Source organism: Pleuronectes platessa, chromosome 14 (assembly GCF_947347685.1).
Source record: "Pleuronectes platessa chromosome 14, fPlePla1.1, whole genome shotgun sequence".
Lineage (NCBI taxonomy): Eukaryota > Metazoa > Chordata > Actinopteri > Pleuronectiformes > Pleuronectidae > Pleuronectes > Pleuronectes platessa.
Window position 1 is genome coordinate 16,389,880 of NC_070639.1, and position 18,369 is coordinate 16,408,248.

Genomic DNA, 18,369 nt, shown 5'->3' on the forward strand with positions numbered 1-18,369 from the left:
GTCCTCTCTCGCTGACAGCCGGAAGCTGTGTGTGTCTCTACTGGTTGAACTATGCGCTCACTGGTGGGACTCGTCGCTGTGGTCACTGCAGCCACGGTGTACCTGTACTGTCTGTCCCTGTCCCTGCCCCCGGGACCCCGCCGGCCCCCCGCTCCGCCCGCGGCCCAGGGAGAGCATGGGGACCCGGCAGAGAGCCCGGACAGCGCCGGGGAAGTCAGCAGGTGAGCGACGTTAGCTTCAGTTTGAGACGTTTCTGACTGACGCGTCATGGAAGATAAGAGTGCTTCCATGACATGATGTATTTCCAAACCTCTTCCCCTGATCTTAACCATCACAACTACATGCTAAACCCGAAGCCTTATCCTTATCCTAACCTGATGCTCTCCTGAACCTTGAAACCTCGTCTCACTCCTAACAGCCCTTTGAAAAATGAGGAGTAAAATGCAGATATTAGTGCAAACACAATCAGAACCATCAGTTATAGTAATGTGTCAACTTTATGCTGTTCCATCTATTCTGTATCAGTGTTTTGATTGTGTGTTGTGTAGCAGAAAGGGACAAGTTGATCGATTATATAGGATTCCTCGACTTGTCTTTCTTATCAGCAGCAAGAGAAAAACAATCTAAAGCTGATTAAGACTCTAAATGGAGAAACTTGTTAGACCACATGACCTTGTTCCCGTTAAATACTTATTGTTGCAAGTGTTTTGCTCTTTTTCAATGAAGCAATTTTGAGCATTCTTTAATTTACATTGCATTTGCAATCGCTGACTGTTTATAGCAATACATGATTAAGCATTTGTTGGTACATACACTTGAATGAATGAATGAAGGTGTCCGATGTTCCCACAGGTTGAAGTTCCCTGCAGACTTGGACGAGCTGAGGGAACTGGCCGAGCTCCTGCAGTTTTACAAGACGAAGCACACAGGATATGTCCTGCTTCTCTTTTGTAGTGCTTATCTGTACAAGCAGTCATTTGCCATCCCTGGATCCTCGTTCCTGGTAAGTGCATTCTCTAGGTACTGTGGCAGGATGAAAAGAATATAGAATATATTAAAACTTCCATGCTTGGGATTTATAAAAAAAAGTGTAGGCTTACTTAAAGGAAAAGGGAGAAGGAACTGGACCTGCATGTTAAGTGTGGTTTAGCGTTCTTCTTTAAGGACAAACCACAACAAAGGGATGTCATATTTACTTTTGCATGGCAGCCGTGCTGGACTGTCAGACTGCTCACTAATGTTTCTGCACAACTTAGTGTGCAACACATAAAAAAAGCCCAAGACCACAAACCACATGCAGATAAGAGCGACTCTCACCCAGTGTCTTACACTTTAAACCACTATCAGATCACAAAGTGTGTCAGATCTTATCTCTACACGTACACTGATGATGTCCTTTGGTATCCGCTTGTGTCTTTGTGCAGAACATTCTTGCAGGAGCAATATTTGGACCATATGAAGGACTGCTGCTGGCCTGTGTGCTCACCACCGTGGGCTCCACCATGTGCTACCTCCTGTCACAGGCCTTTGGAAAAAACTACATTGTGAACTTCTTCCCTGATAAAGTGTCCATGCTGCAGGGGAAGGTACGTCTGTGACAACATTGAAACAACTGTTAATTCAAACTAATGAAACTAGACCAACGAGTGAGCTCATGTTTATTCACTCCTACAGGCGAGTCAGTGCCTCTCTTGAGCGGATAGATTTTCATCCATACTTAAACATGTTGGACTGGTCACTGTTATTAAACTAAAAGGGGGCATGCCTGATATGATGGTTAATATAGGAAAACCAAGATGGCTTCTGCTGATGCGGACAGATCTATCCTTAATTACTTAAACCGGATGGTAATTTTTCTCTTCAAGAAGAAGAACAATCACCTGCAGCAGTGGTTGATGTGCTGCGTCACATGTTCACTGCTCTTATTCTGGAAGGTTTATCCAGAGAGGTTTCAGATTGATGGCACTTTTTAAATTCCGGTTAATGAGCTTCACAGCTTTTTCTAATGTGCTGTTATTGATGCTGGACTGACACAATGTGATATGACATCAACAACCAATGGAGAAGTGCAGAAATATGGGTCTACTGTCCCTTCATAGTTTCTTAACATGTGATGTCTCTCCCAGGTGAAGGAGAACAAGGACTGTCTGTTCTTCTTCCTGCTCTTCCTGAGATTCTTTCCCATGACACCCAACTGGTTTCTGAACATGTCCTCCCCGATTGTAAACATCCCCATCACCTTCTTTGTCGGCTCAGTCTTCATTGGTAAGCTCACACGGAACTGTTATTATATGATGACACACTTTCCACATTCTTAAGTCACACATGTCATATATTCATAAATCAGAATGAGATAGTTTTTTAGCTGTTAACTGTTTAAAACACATAAGGGCTGATTGTCGGAGGCCTGGTATAGCTGACAAATGCAAATACAACCAAATCAAAAGTCTCTTTCTAGCAGAGTTTTATGATATTTTTCATTCATAGTAATGTGTATTTCCACAAACTGTCGGTCAGGAGTGCATCAATTCAAACAAGATATTCAATTTGTTTCATCTCATGTCTCACTGCAGTTTCTTGTTGCTCTTCTTACACAGGTCTCCTGCCGTACAACTTCATCTGCGTTCAGACGGGCGCCATGCTGTCTGAGTTATCGTCCCTGGACGACTTGTTCTCCTGGGACCGACTGCTGCAGCTGCTCGCCATCGCCTGCATGGCCCTGCTGCCCAGCGCCCTCATCCGCCGCGTCAGTCAGAAACGTCTCAAACTGGACGTCCGGTCACAGAACGGACTCGTGTCAGATAAAAAGGTCCAGTGATTTGTCCCAGTGGGTGTGTTCCTGGGTGTTTTGGTTCACTTCCCTCAAGAGTAATTGTATCTAAAAGGGAAACACTGCCTCTTTTATGTGGACTGTTTTAATTCTTTGGAGCCACGTGGACATGGAAAAGGGATCTCCGCTTTTAAGACAATGACGAAACTGTCATAGTGCAATTTAAATGGGTGTTTCTTTACCACAGCTACTGGAGAAGTTGTTAATACAGTTTGTGGATATGAATGTATTATAATCATATGACGAAAGGTTGCACTCCTGTTATAATGTGAGTAGGACTTCATTGGAACCAGCTCTTGTTCAAAGTGCCTGACATGCAGTTAATGATTCAAACTTCTACCTCCAGGATGAACATTTTAAAGGCCTACTCACGTTTGTGATTGTTCATATGATTGTTTTGTGTAAATTATTAAATTTGTAACTTAAAGACTGCTTGTATTGCAGTATATACTTCACAACTTGAAGTTGTACTTTACACATGATAAGTTTTAAGGACAGTTTTTAACTATTTTTCATCTCTGAACTGAACATTTTTTAATTTAAGGACCAGACTTTGGCCCTAAAGAACAGTGATAATGGGTCGCAATTGAATTAAATTATTTTTTCGTGACCAATTGTTCAACCCTGATTTAATGTCTTGATTGTAACAGCCTGGGTTTTCATTTGATTGTGCCATTCATTGATGCAGTGTGAGGATTGGGTTTTCAACACAAACCTGGTCCTGCAGCATATTCGCAGCATCCAGCGTTATTTTACAGTCGAACTGGACAAACTAAACAACTTTCGAGTTTCTATGAGAATTGAAGGCTGCCACAGGTTCACTCATTTTTGGAAGGGGCGGGTGAGGTATTCAGCTGCAACATGCAACTTCACCACTAGATGTCACTAAATTCTACCATGTTTTTCAAGTTTGGTTTCACCCACATAAAACTAGTTTTCTTTTCCCAGGAACAAGTTCTTCTCTGCCACTCCCTAACCGCTGTAGCGCTGTATGGCAAAGTTCTGTTTTTAAGGTGGTAATGAATGTGATTATCAGTAGTGTAGCGTTAGCCAGAGCTAGCTAAAACGTCAGCAGTTTGGTAATATTTCAGGCTGAAAAGTCCAGGTACTGGAATCGGGAGGGGGGAAATGGTATCAGAACATCTCTTAATTATTCAAATATAGCATAAATACATTCTGTGGTTTGTTGAGTCTCAAATAATGAGGCACCAGTTATTTCAGAGGAGAAAAACTTTAAAACGAAAAAACAGCAAACATGATAAAAACAACACTTTTCTTTCAAATATTCTTTATTGCTCAGATCCAGGTTGCTCAGCAATACAGTTCACTCACAACTCAAAACAACAGCATGGCTGTTTACCAGAGAGGCATGGATCCACGAGATGTGTTAAATAAGGATCATATGTCTGTCCGGCGCACAGTCTCCAATTACCTTGAGGTGTCTGGGACCTTTTGGCCCATGGGAAATGTAGGATTGAGGGAGATTTTGACCTACTGAGGAAACGAAAAGGAATTTTTCCCAAATGGTGTAAAGCAGTTAAGAAATGGATCAATGTAAAACCACTACTGAAGGTCTAGTGCTATATGAAGTGTTATACGTACTGGATCGCCTAGAACAGTCTCATGCAATGCGTTGTGTTTTTACTTTGAACAAGAAGATGGGACGAAAAAAAAGCAACACTGCTCTGGTTCTGCACACATCTGACCAGAGGTTCACTGAATCCTTCCTCAGCTAATCCATCGTTTGTCTCTCCTTTTTCCGAATGGTTGTCAAATGCCCTGTTTGCCGTTCAGTCCCGAAAGCGGAACATGAATAATGAACTTTCCTTTTTTCCGACCTGATACTCTGTCAACCTTCCTGCTCGTCAAACAATCATGTTTACTTGAAATTTTCTTTTTTCTGATTCCAAAATACGTTGAAAACCCAAGCTAGGATCATTTTTTAAAAACCACATTTTAACAGCTAGTATTATTGATAGTGATCAAACAGGAATGAATATTAAAGCAAAGAATCACATCTACCGCCCCAGACATAAAAAAAAAAAAAAAAATGCATCATTAAATCAGTGTAAATGACGAGAAAAACCTCAGATCAACAGAAGAAAGTTAAATGAAATAAAAGCCTAAACTATCCAACCACCATGTGATCTGACTAACAACACTGTACATCCTCAGTGATGTGTGTACTTTGTGTGGTTTTTCTGGTACTGAATATTAATGCCTAGCAACACCCCACAAAAACCTAGAAACAACTATCCTTGGATGTTCAAAGTTTACTACCATCCTGACAAGATTGGCCTCAGAAAGCGGCTGCCTCACGTGTGTCAACAACCAGGATGCCGGAAAACAAACACGCCGGAGGGAAACCTGCGCTTCTAAAGAGCCAAAAAAAACACAAGAGAGACAGAGGTCTGAACCGAGGAGGCCTCTGCGATGCAAGGAAAGGGCCTCCACTTCAAAACTGCTCTAAAAACCCCAAAGAAAAACTACTCCTGACAGTTTAAAACAAGCCGTGACAGACAAACTACAACTTCCAGTGCTACCGTGAAAAGCCGCTTCTTCCTCGACGCGCCCTACGAGAAGAAGCACCGCGATGCATTGGGCGTGGGTAAGGTCGGGGGTCCTGTGATCAGGTCTGCTGAGCTAGTGTCATCAGTATGAGGTACTGTACTGGCTGCGGGGAGGCTCGCTGAGACGGCCTCAGGCATTGTGTGAGTTCCATAGACCTTTTTTGTTTTTTTAGCACTGCTAGTCTGTGTTCACCGGGACGAAGAAAAGAAGAACCTCATCTGATGACAAAAGTCTGCCCTCTAAAAACAGTTAAAAAGAACTCCAAAGACAAACACTAACTTTCACTACATAGATCATTCATTTATTTAATACTTTTTTCTTTATTTTTTTAGTTGTTGCCCTACATTGGTTTTTAGTAACTAAAGTCAGCCTTGGATTCTGAGAGGTAATTCTGAAATGTACAGCACAAAATAAAGAGGATGAAACTAAGATGGGCAGACGGGTGCGAGCAGCCTCCCACCATCTCTCACAATGCAGGTGCAGACTTGTGTAAGTGTTATAGAGAGACAGAGAACGATGCATTTATGTGTGACTCTATTGTACATGTTTACAGATACACAGTTATCTTTTATCGTACACAGTGACATCTCAACGACTCTACATTCTACACAGAAGACGAGGATTTTACACCATGTTCAAGAGTCCTGTCAGTGTATATTTGCAGCTTTGCGTTGTTGTTGTTGTAGTTGTTGTTGTTTTTTCTTCAAATCAACCCCAGAGTTATGCTGTTATCAAATAGAGCTGGTAAGATCGGTTTGGGTGATTATAAAATTCATTTTTTTTCTTTTCATACAAGTGAATAAACGTCATTGTGTTTTTTTTTGTTGTTGTTTTGCTTTTAAGTCTAAAAAAAACCTGGAGGTACAGTTGGGAAAAAACAGGAGGTACAGTTGGTTAGTCTCTCTATCAACCAGTTTGTATGTTGTTGTTGTTTTTTTTTAAATGGTGAAATCAGTACACAACATCCACATTCAGAACCACTTCGGGCAGGTGTGTACCCCTTAGATCCTGCACTTCATTCCTTCTTAGCAAATAAAAAGAATATGGACTTGGAAATCCTTTATCATTAAGAGGTCGTCTGGCGTCCAGGCAAAGACAAGTCCACCAGAGTTGACTACGGTTTACAAAGTTTCACTAGTCAGCTGGACCTGAAAAGCTCAGAGATAACTGTAAGATCTTCTGTTTTGATCTCTTTTTTTTTGTTTTCATTAAAAAAGAAAATTTAAAAACTCTCAAAATGATCAACAAGGTTAACAAGGCATACAAAATGTGGAAAAAAGGGGAAATGAAAGATTGGACTGAGGTACCCTGAAGCCTGAGGTAGATCACAATACTGACATGCGCACTGTTCACATCCTGACCAAAGTTAGCACGGTCGTTCACGCTGCTGTTCTCCTATTTTTCAGGTTTTTTCATTTATATTATTATTCATAGTCTAGTTTTTCAAGAAAATAAACGCTTCCCTTCAAAATAATATGGCAGTGTCCCACTGAGGAAAAAAAGAAAAGGACTTTGTTTTTCTTTTTGTTTCTTATCAATAGCTCTCATCACAAAATAGGAAAAAAATAGATTCATAAATATAACTCTCTTTTTATATATATACACACACGCACACACACGCACACACGCATACACACACAAGGAGGAGGCTGTGCGTATTGGCAATAACCTTTTAAGTCTGGAAGATGAAGCGGATGGGTCGTGTGGTGACAAAATAAGGCAACAAGCTTCCACGGTCTCCAAAGTAAAAGCACAGAGGGGACACCAGGACATGCCTGCGTGTCCAGCGTGCTCGCGCAGCAGCCGGCCCGGCTCGCCGAAATCAAAATGACACACACACACACACAAAAATGAAAGTGAAAAGTAAAAGAAAAGAGCGAGGAGTGAGGATGACAATCTGTGTGTCTGTGCCTCTGGCCCGGCCCCCACTGGACACGGCAGGGGGGGTGACAGTTTTTTTTTTTAAAGGCTGCATATTGTACATTCACAGCTGTCCTGCCGTTTTCGAGAGAGGGTGAAAGCCAAACGCAACCCCACCCACCCTTCTACACCCAAAACCTTTACCCTCACTGCCACACCACAAGTCTGCCCTCTCCCACCCTCTGCGTCCTGTCCCCCTTTTCCCGGGGCCCTCAGCTCACATGTTGTGCCGACCCTCCTGACGTCCACATAAGGCCGAGCGTGTGGCGGTGCACATTCAAATAAAACGTCCGGTCGCCTGCTTACAAGCAAAAAGTGCACCCTTTTCTTTTAAGACGTAAATTTTTTACTCTGATCGGCGAGGACAACGCCTTCACAGACATCCTTTTGATTATCTTTTTTTTAAATAGATATTTATATATATGGGCAGCAAGCTTTAATGAAGATATACTCTACTTCTATACAGAATGGGAGAGTGATACCAGTTAACTGGTTAAAAAATGATAAAAACCCTCGGTGGCGTCTGACCTCTGTTGAGTGAAAGTGGCAGTCAGTTCACTGTTGTCAAAAGGCTACGGGGGGGGGGGGGGGGGGAGAGGTGTTCCTCGACGACAAATATTTTGTATCCTATTAAAAAAGCCATGATGCCAGATGAGAGAGAGTGATGAGAAAGTGAAGCGGAGAGGAGAGACATAAAAAAAGAAATATGTGTAGCATCGGATATGAATGGGAAGAGACGTTTCAAAGGGACGTTATCTTTTGTGTTGGCACACACACAGGCTTGTTACAAAGACTCAGAACCATTCACCATTAGGTTTAACTTATAGGGGTTTTCTCTGTTTACTGATTTCAGTGGCCTCAAGTGTGAACAAACAAGGGAAACCGGGTTTTTGTTGTGTTTTGTGGCTGTCAAGGTCCGATCGATCTCTGGAACAAGCACGATAAAACATTTACAAACTACACCAAGCTGTTCTGTCATTTAGTAGAAAAACAACAGTGCTTACCCTCAGTGTGCATCAATATACTTCTCTACTCTGTATTAATAATACTGCTAAGGATAATTAATCTTGCAATCTGAATATCTCAGAGAGAAGGTCCATTGTCGCTCGCTCTCATTCTAACCCCAAAAATGTCAATCACAATGCCTCGTATACGTTTGTGTTAATACAGTTGCTTTATCCGTTTGTTAGAACTATGTTAGTCCAACTAAAGACATAACGTTATGCAGGGCGCTGTTCTATTTCCTGTTGACTTTTTTTTAACTCGAAGACAACAGCTCAGTTCCAATTCTCTGCCATTTTCCATCTCTTGCAGATTTTAAATTTTTTTGGCCTTTTTCTTTTTTTTCTTTTTCATTGTGTTATATCAGTATGGTTTCTCCTCCTCTATCTGCGCTCACAGGGCTGGCAGTGCACACACAATGCCTTCAGCCTTTGGCTCTCACTTGTTTCCCCCACAGTAAAGTTCTTTGGTTTTGATCCCGGTGCTGCTGGTCTGCCCTGCATGTCCCCCTTGGGCCTCGGCCTTAGCCTAGGTAGGTCTCTGTCCGTTTTGGGAGGGGCTACATTCATTGGCTGGCGCCCGCGGAAGTCGGCCCGTCAGGTCACTTGGAGTGGTGCGGTGACACAGCGGCGCCCTGCTGGTGTTTCTGTTCCTGCTGTTTGACCTGCTGTATGATCTCCCGGATCTTCCTCTGCGCAGTCTGTGGCAAGAGAGGGACGAGGTTATGACACGCTGGGTGTCCATATGAACATGTATAAAGTAAAAAGAGTCCTGTGAGGAAATTCTATTAACTAAAGTCTATATGTAAATATCTGTGAATGATTGCAACTAATTATATATTTGTCAATATTGGAGTAATTTATCTGAACTTAACAAACAGTAGTAATGATATAACTTTAAATACAAAGTTACGATACCGCTTAATTAAAACCAAGCTAGTGATCATGTGCGTTATTTTATCATTTTTATTTGCATATTTGTGGCTTTGTATTTTCTTGGGTGTTTTGGGGTGAATTTGGGGTTCATTAATCTTATTTTGTATTATGTAATTGGCTGTAGATTATTAATCATGGGTTATTTAGTTAGTTTTTTTTTGTTTTATTATATTTTTTGTAGAGCTGTGAAAAATCATAACGCGTTAACGCGTTATGATTAAATTACAGGATTAATTCGTTTTTTTTTTTTAACGCATTTAACGCATGCGCAGAAGGACCTTCCAATTCCGCTGCCTCTGCACTAGTCGCCGCTCTAATGCAGTCAGACGGCAGCTGCCATTCAAACAAACAAACAACATGGATAATTCTGATGAACCTGAGGACCTTCTGGACGGGAAGATCGTGTTCCAAAAAAACAAAGATCGAACATTCAGTAAAACCAAGGTGATATGCACACTCTGCGAGAAGTGAGGCGAGGGGCGTTCAAGTGGAATGCGCCAAACCAGACTCACTCGCCGGACACATTGTGCAAAAGAAGCGGTCAGTTTTACTGTCAGAGAATTTGAACAAGTTAGTTTGCCTCACCAACTGGCTAAAGACCGAGTAGCTAAGAGGGCCTTTAGAGGCATTAGATTGTATCATGGTGTGGTTAATGGTTGTGTGACAAAAAATATAAAAAATGTCAACCATCCTATGGCTAAGAAGCTCAAATAATTTCTGTTTGATTTAAAAAAAAGTTTTATTCAACCACACAATGGCTAAGGAGCCCGAATATTGTTTAGGATGAAGATTATATTAATGTTCCATATGGAAAAGCAATGATAACTGCTGAAGAACTGTTGCAGCACAAAAGAAAAGTTAAATGTCATAAATCTTGTTTTCACAAAAATATTCCGAGAAAATCGGTAATGTGATTAATCATGATTAATCCATAGAAACCTGTGATTAATTTGATTAAAAATTTTAATCATTTCACAGCCCTAATTTTTTGTAATCTGCCCAATTTGGCCACAGTGTTTTAATCATGGGTGGTTTACTTTTTGTTCTTGTTTTTTAATCTGTCTTAATGTTTTAATCATGGGTTTTGGGATGGTATGAATAATGCACATGAGATATCCGTAGAAAGTTGTAATCATATAAGATCAGTCTTTTATTTCATTTCACGTTGTCTTATTTTATTACTTTCTTTTTGTTTGTTTTTTGAAAATAACCTAATATAATTTAAATTAACATCTAATCCCACATTTTGACAATGCACTCCAAGTGTGAGATTAATGTGATTCTATTTGTTGTGTGTTACCTAAACAGAGGTTGTCATCATTCTTGTTCTTGGAAATGATTTAACAAAACAAACCAACTCTTACTTACTCACATAGTGTGCCTAGTTGCCATGGAAACAGATTTTCTTTCACACATGGATCCATCTCCATGACAACTGAGCAAACTCCATCTGCTGACAAAGACCCTGTGATTTGTTCTCACACTCTTCACGAGTTGTGATTGTCAAAAAAAAAGTATTGTGATGAACCTGCAGCTCGTTGTGTTTCCTGAGTGTGTGAGAAAATGATTTGACACTGTTTTCATTGTTTTCATACTCGCAGCGTAAAGTCATAGATCCGACCTGATCACAGATCTGATAACCAGAGTAACTGGAAACACATATAGTGTTTGTGAAGCCCATTAAACACCAAAATGTAAAATAATTACATGTAAGACATAATAGATTTACTCATTTCTACGTTTCATGTTCTATTTCAATTGACTGTTGCTCTCAGACATTTAGGGCGACTGTGGCCGAGGGGGTAGAGCGGTTGTCCAGCAGGTCGACCCCCGTCTCTCCGGGAAAGAAACCAAACCCCAAATTGCCCCTCATAGAAAAAGTGTTGTATGAATGTGTGTGTGTGAAAGAGTGACTGGCAATAACCTGTTCTGTATGTATTTGACACCTGCAAGCTTATCAGCCGAAATAGCTGGAAGTAAATTCAGGGATATCAAGTTTATTTTTTCTTTTTTCCTACCTGGCTGGCAAAGAAATGGCCATTGATTTTCACAAAGACCTCGTCGTTCTCATCTGGAGTTTGGTCCCGCGGCACGATGACCTCCGCACTCGTTAGGTTTTGTAGATCGTTGACCTGAGACACAGACGCAGAGGTCAGGGGTCATTGCATCATTCTGAATGTCACAGGGAGCCTCACAAACAAAGCTCACTGAGATCACTCACTGAGAGAGGAGGTATCGGATTATGGAAAAACTGAGATAACCACAGATGACACCATGCATACAAGCCGTTACTTGTTACTTTATTTCAAGTAAATACACTTGGACATAAGTAAAGCCTGTGGGCAAATTCAATAAAAAGTTGACAAAATACACTTTAAGACTGAAACTGATAAAACTAAAATAACATATTTTTAAGTCTCATCCGAAGGTGTCAATTTACAGGAAATATGGTCACAATATCCCCTGTTACTGAGTAAAATCAAAATCAATCAAATTAAGTTTTTATAACCCATATTCACAAATCACAATTTGTCTTGAATATAGGACTTGAAGAAGGTGTGGCGTCCTCTGCCCTTAACCCTCAACAAGAGTAAGGAATAACTATTTTTTTTTAAACTTTAAGAGGGGAAAGTAAAATAATGAACAGAAAGGCATCATTGAGTCGTGGCCAAAAGTAAGTTTTGTGATGTATCTACATATATATATATAGTTTTTTGTATGTAACCTAAATTAAAAAACCCAAACCTTGACAATAAATCAATAAATCCAGCTTGGACTCACCGTCTTGCCTCCTTTACCGATGACCCTGCCGGCTGCGGTGGAGGGAACCTTGATGTGAGTCTCCAGCTTGACTTCCTCCTTCGCTGTGAAGAAGTTCTCCTCCTTCAGCTTCCCAAATATCCGACCCTGGGCCTGGAATACAGAGGAGGGTATGAGGCAAGGAGAGACTGGGGAAAATGGGGACACACAGTGATCCACTGCTGTTTACTATGAAACTGTGCACGACAAACATTCATCAACTTTCAGGAGCAGCTTCATCCAAAAATGTCTGACTGAACTTATGATATTTTCAAAGAAGATATATTCCTGTGTTTTACCTTAAACTGAGCCTCTGGAGTTCCAGTAATGATCACCATCCTAACAATGACATCAGGGGTTTCGGGTGGAGCAATCTGACAGACACAAACACACACACACACACGCACACGCACACACACACACACACACACACACACACACACACACACACACACACACACACCACACACAGGTAATGGAGACAAAGAGGGAGAGAATGAGGCCAAAGGTTGATGCTCGTGTTCTGTGGTGATTCACTGCGAACCAGTGAATCATGGGAGAAGCTGCCTGCTGCTCCGTTGTGAGGATTCATGGAGCAGCTGTCTCACCTCTCCAGACGGAGCTTCAGGGGCTTTCTGAATTGTTCAGCTCACTAGTCATCTCCTGTCCTCTTTGTTTCTGACCATAAATAACCAACATCCTCAGCTGTGGTGCATGAAGTGCTGCTGACTCAGCCGGCACTCACTTCTTAACTGACTGAACATAACGCTCAATGTGAAGCTTTGAAAAAATGTGTATTTAGATTACACTGTTCTGGAGGTTTCAACAAGTCAAAGTTTTGAGCTCTCAAGCCTCGTAGAGCATAACCTTTGAAACGCTAAGTTATCTCTCAGACTGAGACAGGAGGTAGATCGACTCTTTCAGAGCCGAGGGCACTGATATCAATTCTGACGGGGGTGTTGGTTAACTCAGTTATCAATTCCACATTGGCCTTGTTTATGGTTTTATTACAGCATGCAAATATTTGTATCCTTGAGAAAGAACTTCTTCTAGTGGACACATACTGTACAAACTATGCAGGCCACCAAAGCATTTCACAGAAAAACGAAATAATAATGTTTTTGAAGGGTGAGGGAAGCAGCATAAAATGAGCAATAACATAATTAAGACCTTCCTAAACATATTTAAGACATAAATAATAACATTTTCACATATTATAACACTTTTAAAGTCCTGCAATTCAGATGGTTGAATGTTAAACTATTTTTAGACCCTGTGGAAACCCTGGTTTAACTGGAGTTTGTCAACTCAATGGCCCAGTTTAGATCAGGTACTAACAACCGTCCTGAGAGATTTGGGATCACAAGTGGTCAGCACTAAGTTCGTCTGTCCACACGCTGTAATGAATTGTGTTCTGAATGTGTCTCCTGTGACAGTTTGGGACTGGATCTCACTTCCCCGCTGTACATGTAAACAATCACACCCGGTATTTGTGTTTACAAAGACCAAATTATGTTTTCAGCCAGTCTGGGGATTACACATGTGTCAGATGTCCAATTCTTTGGAGGTGTGTCAGCAAGAGCGAGAGAGAAAGAGGGCGAGCGGAGTCGGGAGGGACGGAATGAATGAATGTGCAGCTCTGCTATGAAGAGAGACTTTACCCAAAAAATAGAATCATTCTATTTCGCATATGCAGCCCAGGATGGATTTTTCATCCAGTGATCGGATTTTAAGACCCGAACTTATCCCTGACCACTTGTGATCGGACTCTTCAGGGCTGATGTTGATACCAGGTCTGAACAGGCGGGTCGATGAACACTGGTCTGACCCTTCCTCACTGAAGCCCAGTGTCAGTCCCACCTTGATGGAAGCTCCAGCGAAGTGGGCGAGCTGCTTGATGTGCTGGCCCTTCTTGCCGATCAGGGCCCCGACTGCCTGAGTTGGAATAAAGAGGTAGGCCACCTCCTGTTCTGGAGCCTGTTGCTGGAAAAAGAAAATGAAAATATTCAACCCCTGTTTTACTAAACTCAAAAAAATGTACTTTAAATCGTTATAAACATTTGTGACTCAACCTGTCAAATACTTGAAGAGCAGCCGAACATGATGTCACCACATGCAAAGGAAAGTTCTTCATGAGGGCACACATGACCACTTTGGCCGAGAATGAATGGAATATTTCCTCTAAGGGCAGATGGCTGCCTGATGTTTTTGTTTTTCTTAGCCTGGAAACACGCGAGTACTTGTACGCTGATGAAGTACATTTTTGCGAGCCACAACTCTAGGAGGAAAAGTCCCCGTCTAGAAATATCTGTGGTGTTCTGGCGACTGGGGGGGGATGGTGCGCAGGAAAGTCAGATCCACTGTCAAACACAGAGGACGACAGCGAGGTTGTAATGGTGTGATAATTATATTCTCTCTCTCTCTCTCTCTCTCTCTGTCGGTTCTAAATTTTCCTTTAGTTGTTCATTCTGTAAAAGCTTGATAAGAAGCGGGTGGATATTTTCAAACGTAATGTGTAGAGTGCATACCACAGATTGAATTCACTAGATCCGGATTTTTATTTGGATCTGGACCAAATTGCACACACACATAAAACATATGTTCCTTTAACAAGCCTGATTTCCTTCATTAAGATGCCGTGAGTTATTCTCTGGGAAATCAATTAAAATATTGAAAAACACGCATCTCACAATGTTAAAGAAAGAGAATAAAGGTTCTTGGATCTGCCCCCTGATCCTGATCTGCACCAACATTTAATGAGTTCTTCCTCGGATCAGGCCCCACCCTTCCCCAGAATTTCATGGAAAATCGTCTGAGGCGTTTTTGCATAATCCTGCTAAATAACAGAAAAGAAGGAAGAAAACTGTTACATCTTAAAGGTGAGGCTGTTCCAAAGCTTCTTGTCTGTTTCAAACTGGCGTTAAATATCACAACAATTCTCTAACAGCACAGAACACCATCTCTGATCACCAACATTAGCTGCGGGGCAGATTTGAGGGAACATACTGAGTGCTGGTGGGGGACGGCACTTGCTGGAGGAACCCCGTACAGGCCACTGAACTGTGAAGAGTGACTCTGAAAGGGAAGTGACAAACAGAGCGATCAGACAGCACAGAAGCACACAATTAAAACACACACACACATATATATACACACTCCTCAGAGGACACATGCGTGTACACAACTCTAGCTCTTGCTGGGGAGAATTTCAGGGGCGTAAATTCACAGTGAATCACACGGTAACTCCTTTGACTGAAGAATGCAGATCCACTGACACACACTCTGGCTCGCTCTCATCTGATGGTGACTGGAGACTTTTGTTTTAAAGACAAACTGACTCATCTCTGAGGGAGATGGGGGATTTCTGCTTGTTGTGTACAGCATCCTGCACGAAGGCCTGAGTCAACATGGTGTTGTTTCATTCAGAAACCAGTGCAGCAGGATCCTGGTGTACTATGTGTTGGATGCAAATTCCTCAAAACCAGTCCCCTGCATGTCTCTCTAAAAGAAGAATCTGGTCATGGGCAGGAAACAGTTCATACTCACTAAGAATGGGTTGTATCCTGCTGGTGCCACAGCGGGCATTGCACCGCGTGGTCCGGCAGCAGGGGGCAGCATCGGCAGGCCAGAGGAGAAGATGCCCAGAGCGTTCAGGTTCAAGCCTGGAATCAGGTTGGCCTGTTGCTGTGCAGAAGAAGAAGAAAAGAGACAGCGATAGGTTTTAGTCATTAGAAAGAAGAAGGATTCATCACATTGTCACACATTTTAATTTTCATGGTTGTTTTGTTATTGCTTTTTTTTACACCTTTTTTAAAGTGATTCCGAAATGGATTTTGTCTCCAGACAATACAAATAATCGGAATGTGTCAAACTGAGTTTTGAAAAAAATGTAAGAAACAGTTAATTTCAAGTTATAGAGAATTGAAACGGCAGATTAAGATATTTTGATGTTTCTGATAAAAAAGTTTCTTTATGGTTCGAGTGTTCAGATAAATAGAACCCACTCAACTATCTGAAAAGTCACAACCTGCTGAAAACCAGACTGACATTTGTCTAGGCTTGTGAAAAGGACAGTTTTCCATTGTTAAAGCAATGACTAAAATATTCTTTCCCTTCCAGTCATTCAGCTATTCTGGGTTCCTGGCCCTGACGAGACACGCGGTCTCCTTTCACTTCCAATGTAATATCCACTGGGTCACGCTAGATGGCCCTCACCGCTCACGGTAGACGCTCGTGCCCTGCAGGTGCCAGTTTTGCTCGCGGCAGCCACAGCGCTTTCCTGCACGCTGCGTTCTGCTTCTTTATCATCGTTTCCCAGCTGATTATTAAAAAAACTTAAAAGAAGACTGACAGTGAGAAAGTGGAGAAAAAGCATGTCCCCGGATACAGAATCTCCCTCCACAAGCTCCAGCTCTTACTACCAGTTCAGTTACTACAGTCCCACTATCGGCGTCCATCACTGTGTTGTGTGTGCAGCGTGCAACATCATCACTGCCTCTCTTCCCCTTTGGTTGACCTTTCTGGCTGCAGCACCTGTGATGTCATCAGGGCAGTGTGAAAGAGGACACGGGAGAGAGGGCGGCCTACAGAGATCAGATGGATGCTGGGAAACGCAGTGTGCTACGGCAGGAACACAGGAGACACACGCACAGCGGGGAAGCGAGCATGAGTCAGAGGCTCTGTGGAACACACACACACACACACACACAGAGACACACACCCGTCCACAGACACACTGAACTCAAACGCTGGAGTCACTGATGAGCTATTCAGCGATCGTTTACTGTTATCAATTTACCGAGCGCACAACGCCGGGCATTTCTAATCTTGCTGGTAATGTGCACTGCATGGAGAGGTGATATTATCCTGGTGTGCATCCTCGCTTCTCACCTGTCACTCGGTGTGAGTCAACCTGAGATCGTGACACACACACTGACACACACACACACACACACACACATACAGACACACCGGGGATGAGCTTACGTTTAAAGCAGCAACGTCGTTCTCGTAGGCTTCCCTCAGTTTCTTCATTATCTCGACCTCGGCTTTATGACACGCCTCCGGGCTGCCCCTCACTATGATGGTCCTCTCAGGGTTGTAAATAGTTAATTCATGTAACCTGGAAGGGAGATTGCAAACACACACGCACACAAACACGCGCACACACACACAAACACACACAGCAATGAGTACATGCATAACGAGAAAAGTAACGAGAACAGCTACGCTCGTATTTTGCACACGTCTTCTCAGAGGGTGAAGGAGACTGAGGTGTTTTTAATTGGATTTCCTGTTTATGCAACTTAAGTGTTAGTAGGAGATCAACATTTTTCTTGCTGAGCAAAAAAGGTGGAAGCTTTAGCAAAAGATTGGTATGAACCGAAGATGAGATACTTTGATTTCAGGTTCCTAAGTCTGGGTCTAGCTCCAAAAGCAAGTGAACATTTCGATCAGATTTATAGAATTTCTCTCAAGGCGAATCCTGAGACCAAAAACGTGATTTATGAGGGTCACAGTGATCAGTTCATCCGTGAGTCCAAATGAACATTTGTACCAAATTTGACGAAACCTCGTGGTGCTCTTGAAATATCATCCTCGCAAGAATCGGGCAGACAAAACCTGAAAACACAATGGTCTCCGGCTGTTGGCTGTATGGGATCGGTGGTGGAGTTAACGAAAGATTATGAGAGTTAATAAAATTATCATCAGACAGCTCGATGGCACGACATGATTTCAGAGCTGATGGTATAACCACAGTATTCTAATTAACAGTGGGTTTAATGACACTGAACAGCAGAACACAGGACATCCACGTTTGTGTGTTTGGTTTTCAAGCCCGTCCGTGCAATTAAGCTCCCAGTAAACAGTAATGATCAGCGAACAACACTATTTACATGTTAGAAACCCATAATTACAATAACTCTGCTGTAAAATGAACATGTAATTAGACTCCTCCTTGCAGATTCCACGTCGCTTGATTACTGCTTAGACTTCGAAAAGATTAAAAATGTGTTTTATGTGTATTTAAAGTGTATTTATGAGATTTACCAAAGCTTTTCCTCAGAAATAGTTCTGGGTTCTGTGTGTGGATGGGGCGATGGGTATTGTTTTTATAAATTGAACTGCTTTTATTCTGTGAAGCACTTTGTGTGACACTGATCTTATGAATCTTTTGCCCTTAATACTGTCGGTTTTTGAAGCTCAGCCACTATGATGGTTTCTTGGATTTGGAAACTGAATCTTGATGACAGTGTTCCTGAGAAACAACAGCCCAGTAGTCATAGTGAAACTAAAACTTGAGTTTAGCCT

General features: G+C 42.0%; 2 protein-coding genes across 4 annotated transcripts in view; one reads left to right on the top strand and one right to left on the bottom strand.

The window, feature by feature from the left end:
* The first annotated feature begins 51 nt into the window (after positions 1 to 51).
* On the top strand, positions 52 to 3,440 carry tmem41aa (transmembrane protein 41aa). The gene is made up of 5 exons (XM_053440012.1): positions 52 to 221; positions 853 to 1,003; positions 1,425 to 1,586; positions 2,127 to 2,265; positions 2,598 to 3,440. The coding sequence occupies exons 1-5, from the start codon at positions 52 to 54 to the stop codon at positions 2,816 to 2,818; spliced, it is 843 nt and encodes a 280-aa protein (XP_053295987.1). The 3' UTR covers positions 2,819 to 3,440.
* Positions 3,441 to 4,101: 661 nt separating this feature from the next.
* Positions 4,102 to 18,369, bottom strand: part of igf2bp2a (insulin-like growth factor 2 mRNA binding protein 2a) — a 50,991-nt gene continuing 36,723 nt past the window's right edge. For 2 of the 3 annotated variants that reach the window (XM_053439632.1, XM_053439634.1), the window contains exons 9-16: positions 17,044 to 17,179; positions 15,604 to 15,741; positions 15,064 to 15,132; positions 13,918 to 14,040; positions 12,357 to 12,431; positions 12,040 to 12,171; positions 11,277 to 11,390; positions 4,102 to 9,023 (exon numbers count right to left, since the gene is read on the bottom strand). In XM_053439632.1, coding sequence (XP_053295607.1) covers positions 8,925 to 9,023; positions 11,277 to 11,390; positions 12,040 to 12,171; positions 12,357 to 12,431; positions 13,918 to 14,040; positions 15,064 to 15,132; positions 15,604 to 15,741; positions 17,044 to 17,179 — 886 coding nt within the window. In that variant the 3' untranslated portion in view covers positions 4,102 to 8,924. Of the gene's footprint in view, positions 9,024 to 11,276; positions 11,391 to 12,039; positions 12,207 to 12,356; positions 12,432 to 13,917; positions 14,041 to 15,063; positions 15,133 to 15,603; positions 15,742 to 17,043; positions 17,180 to 18,369 lie in introns of those variants that run through there. The other variant, XR_008341761.1, reaches the window with a different exon arrangement.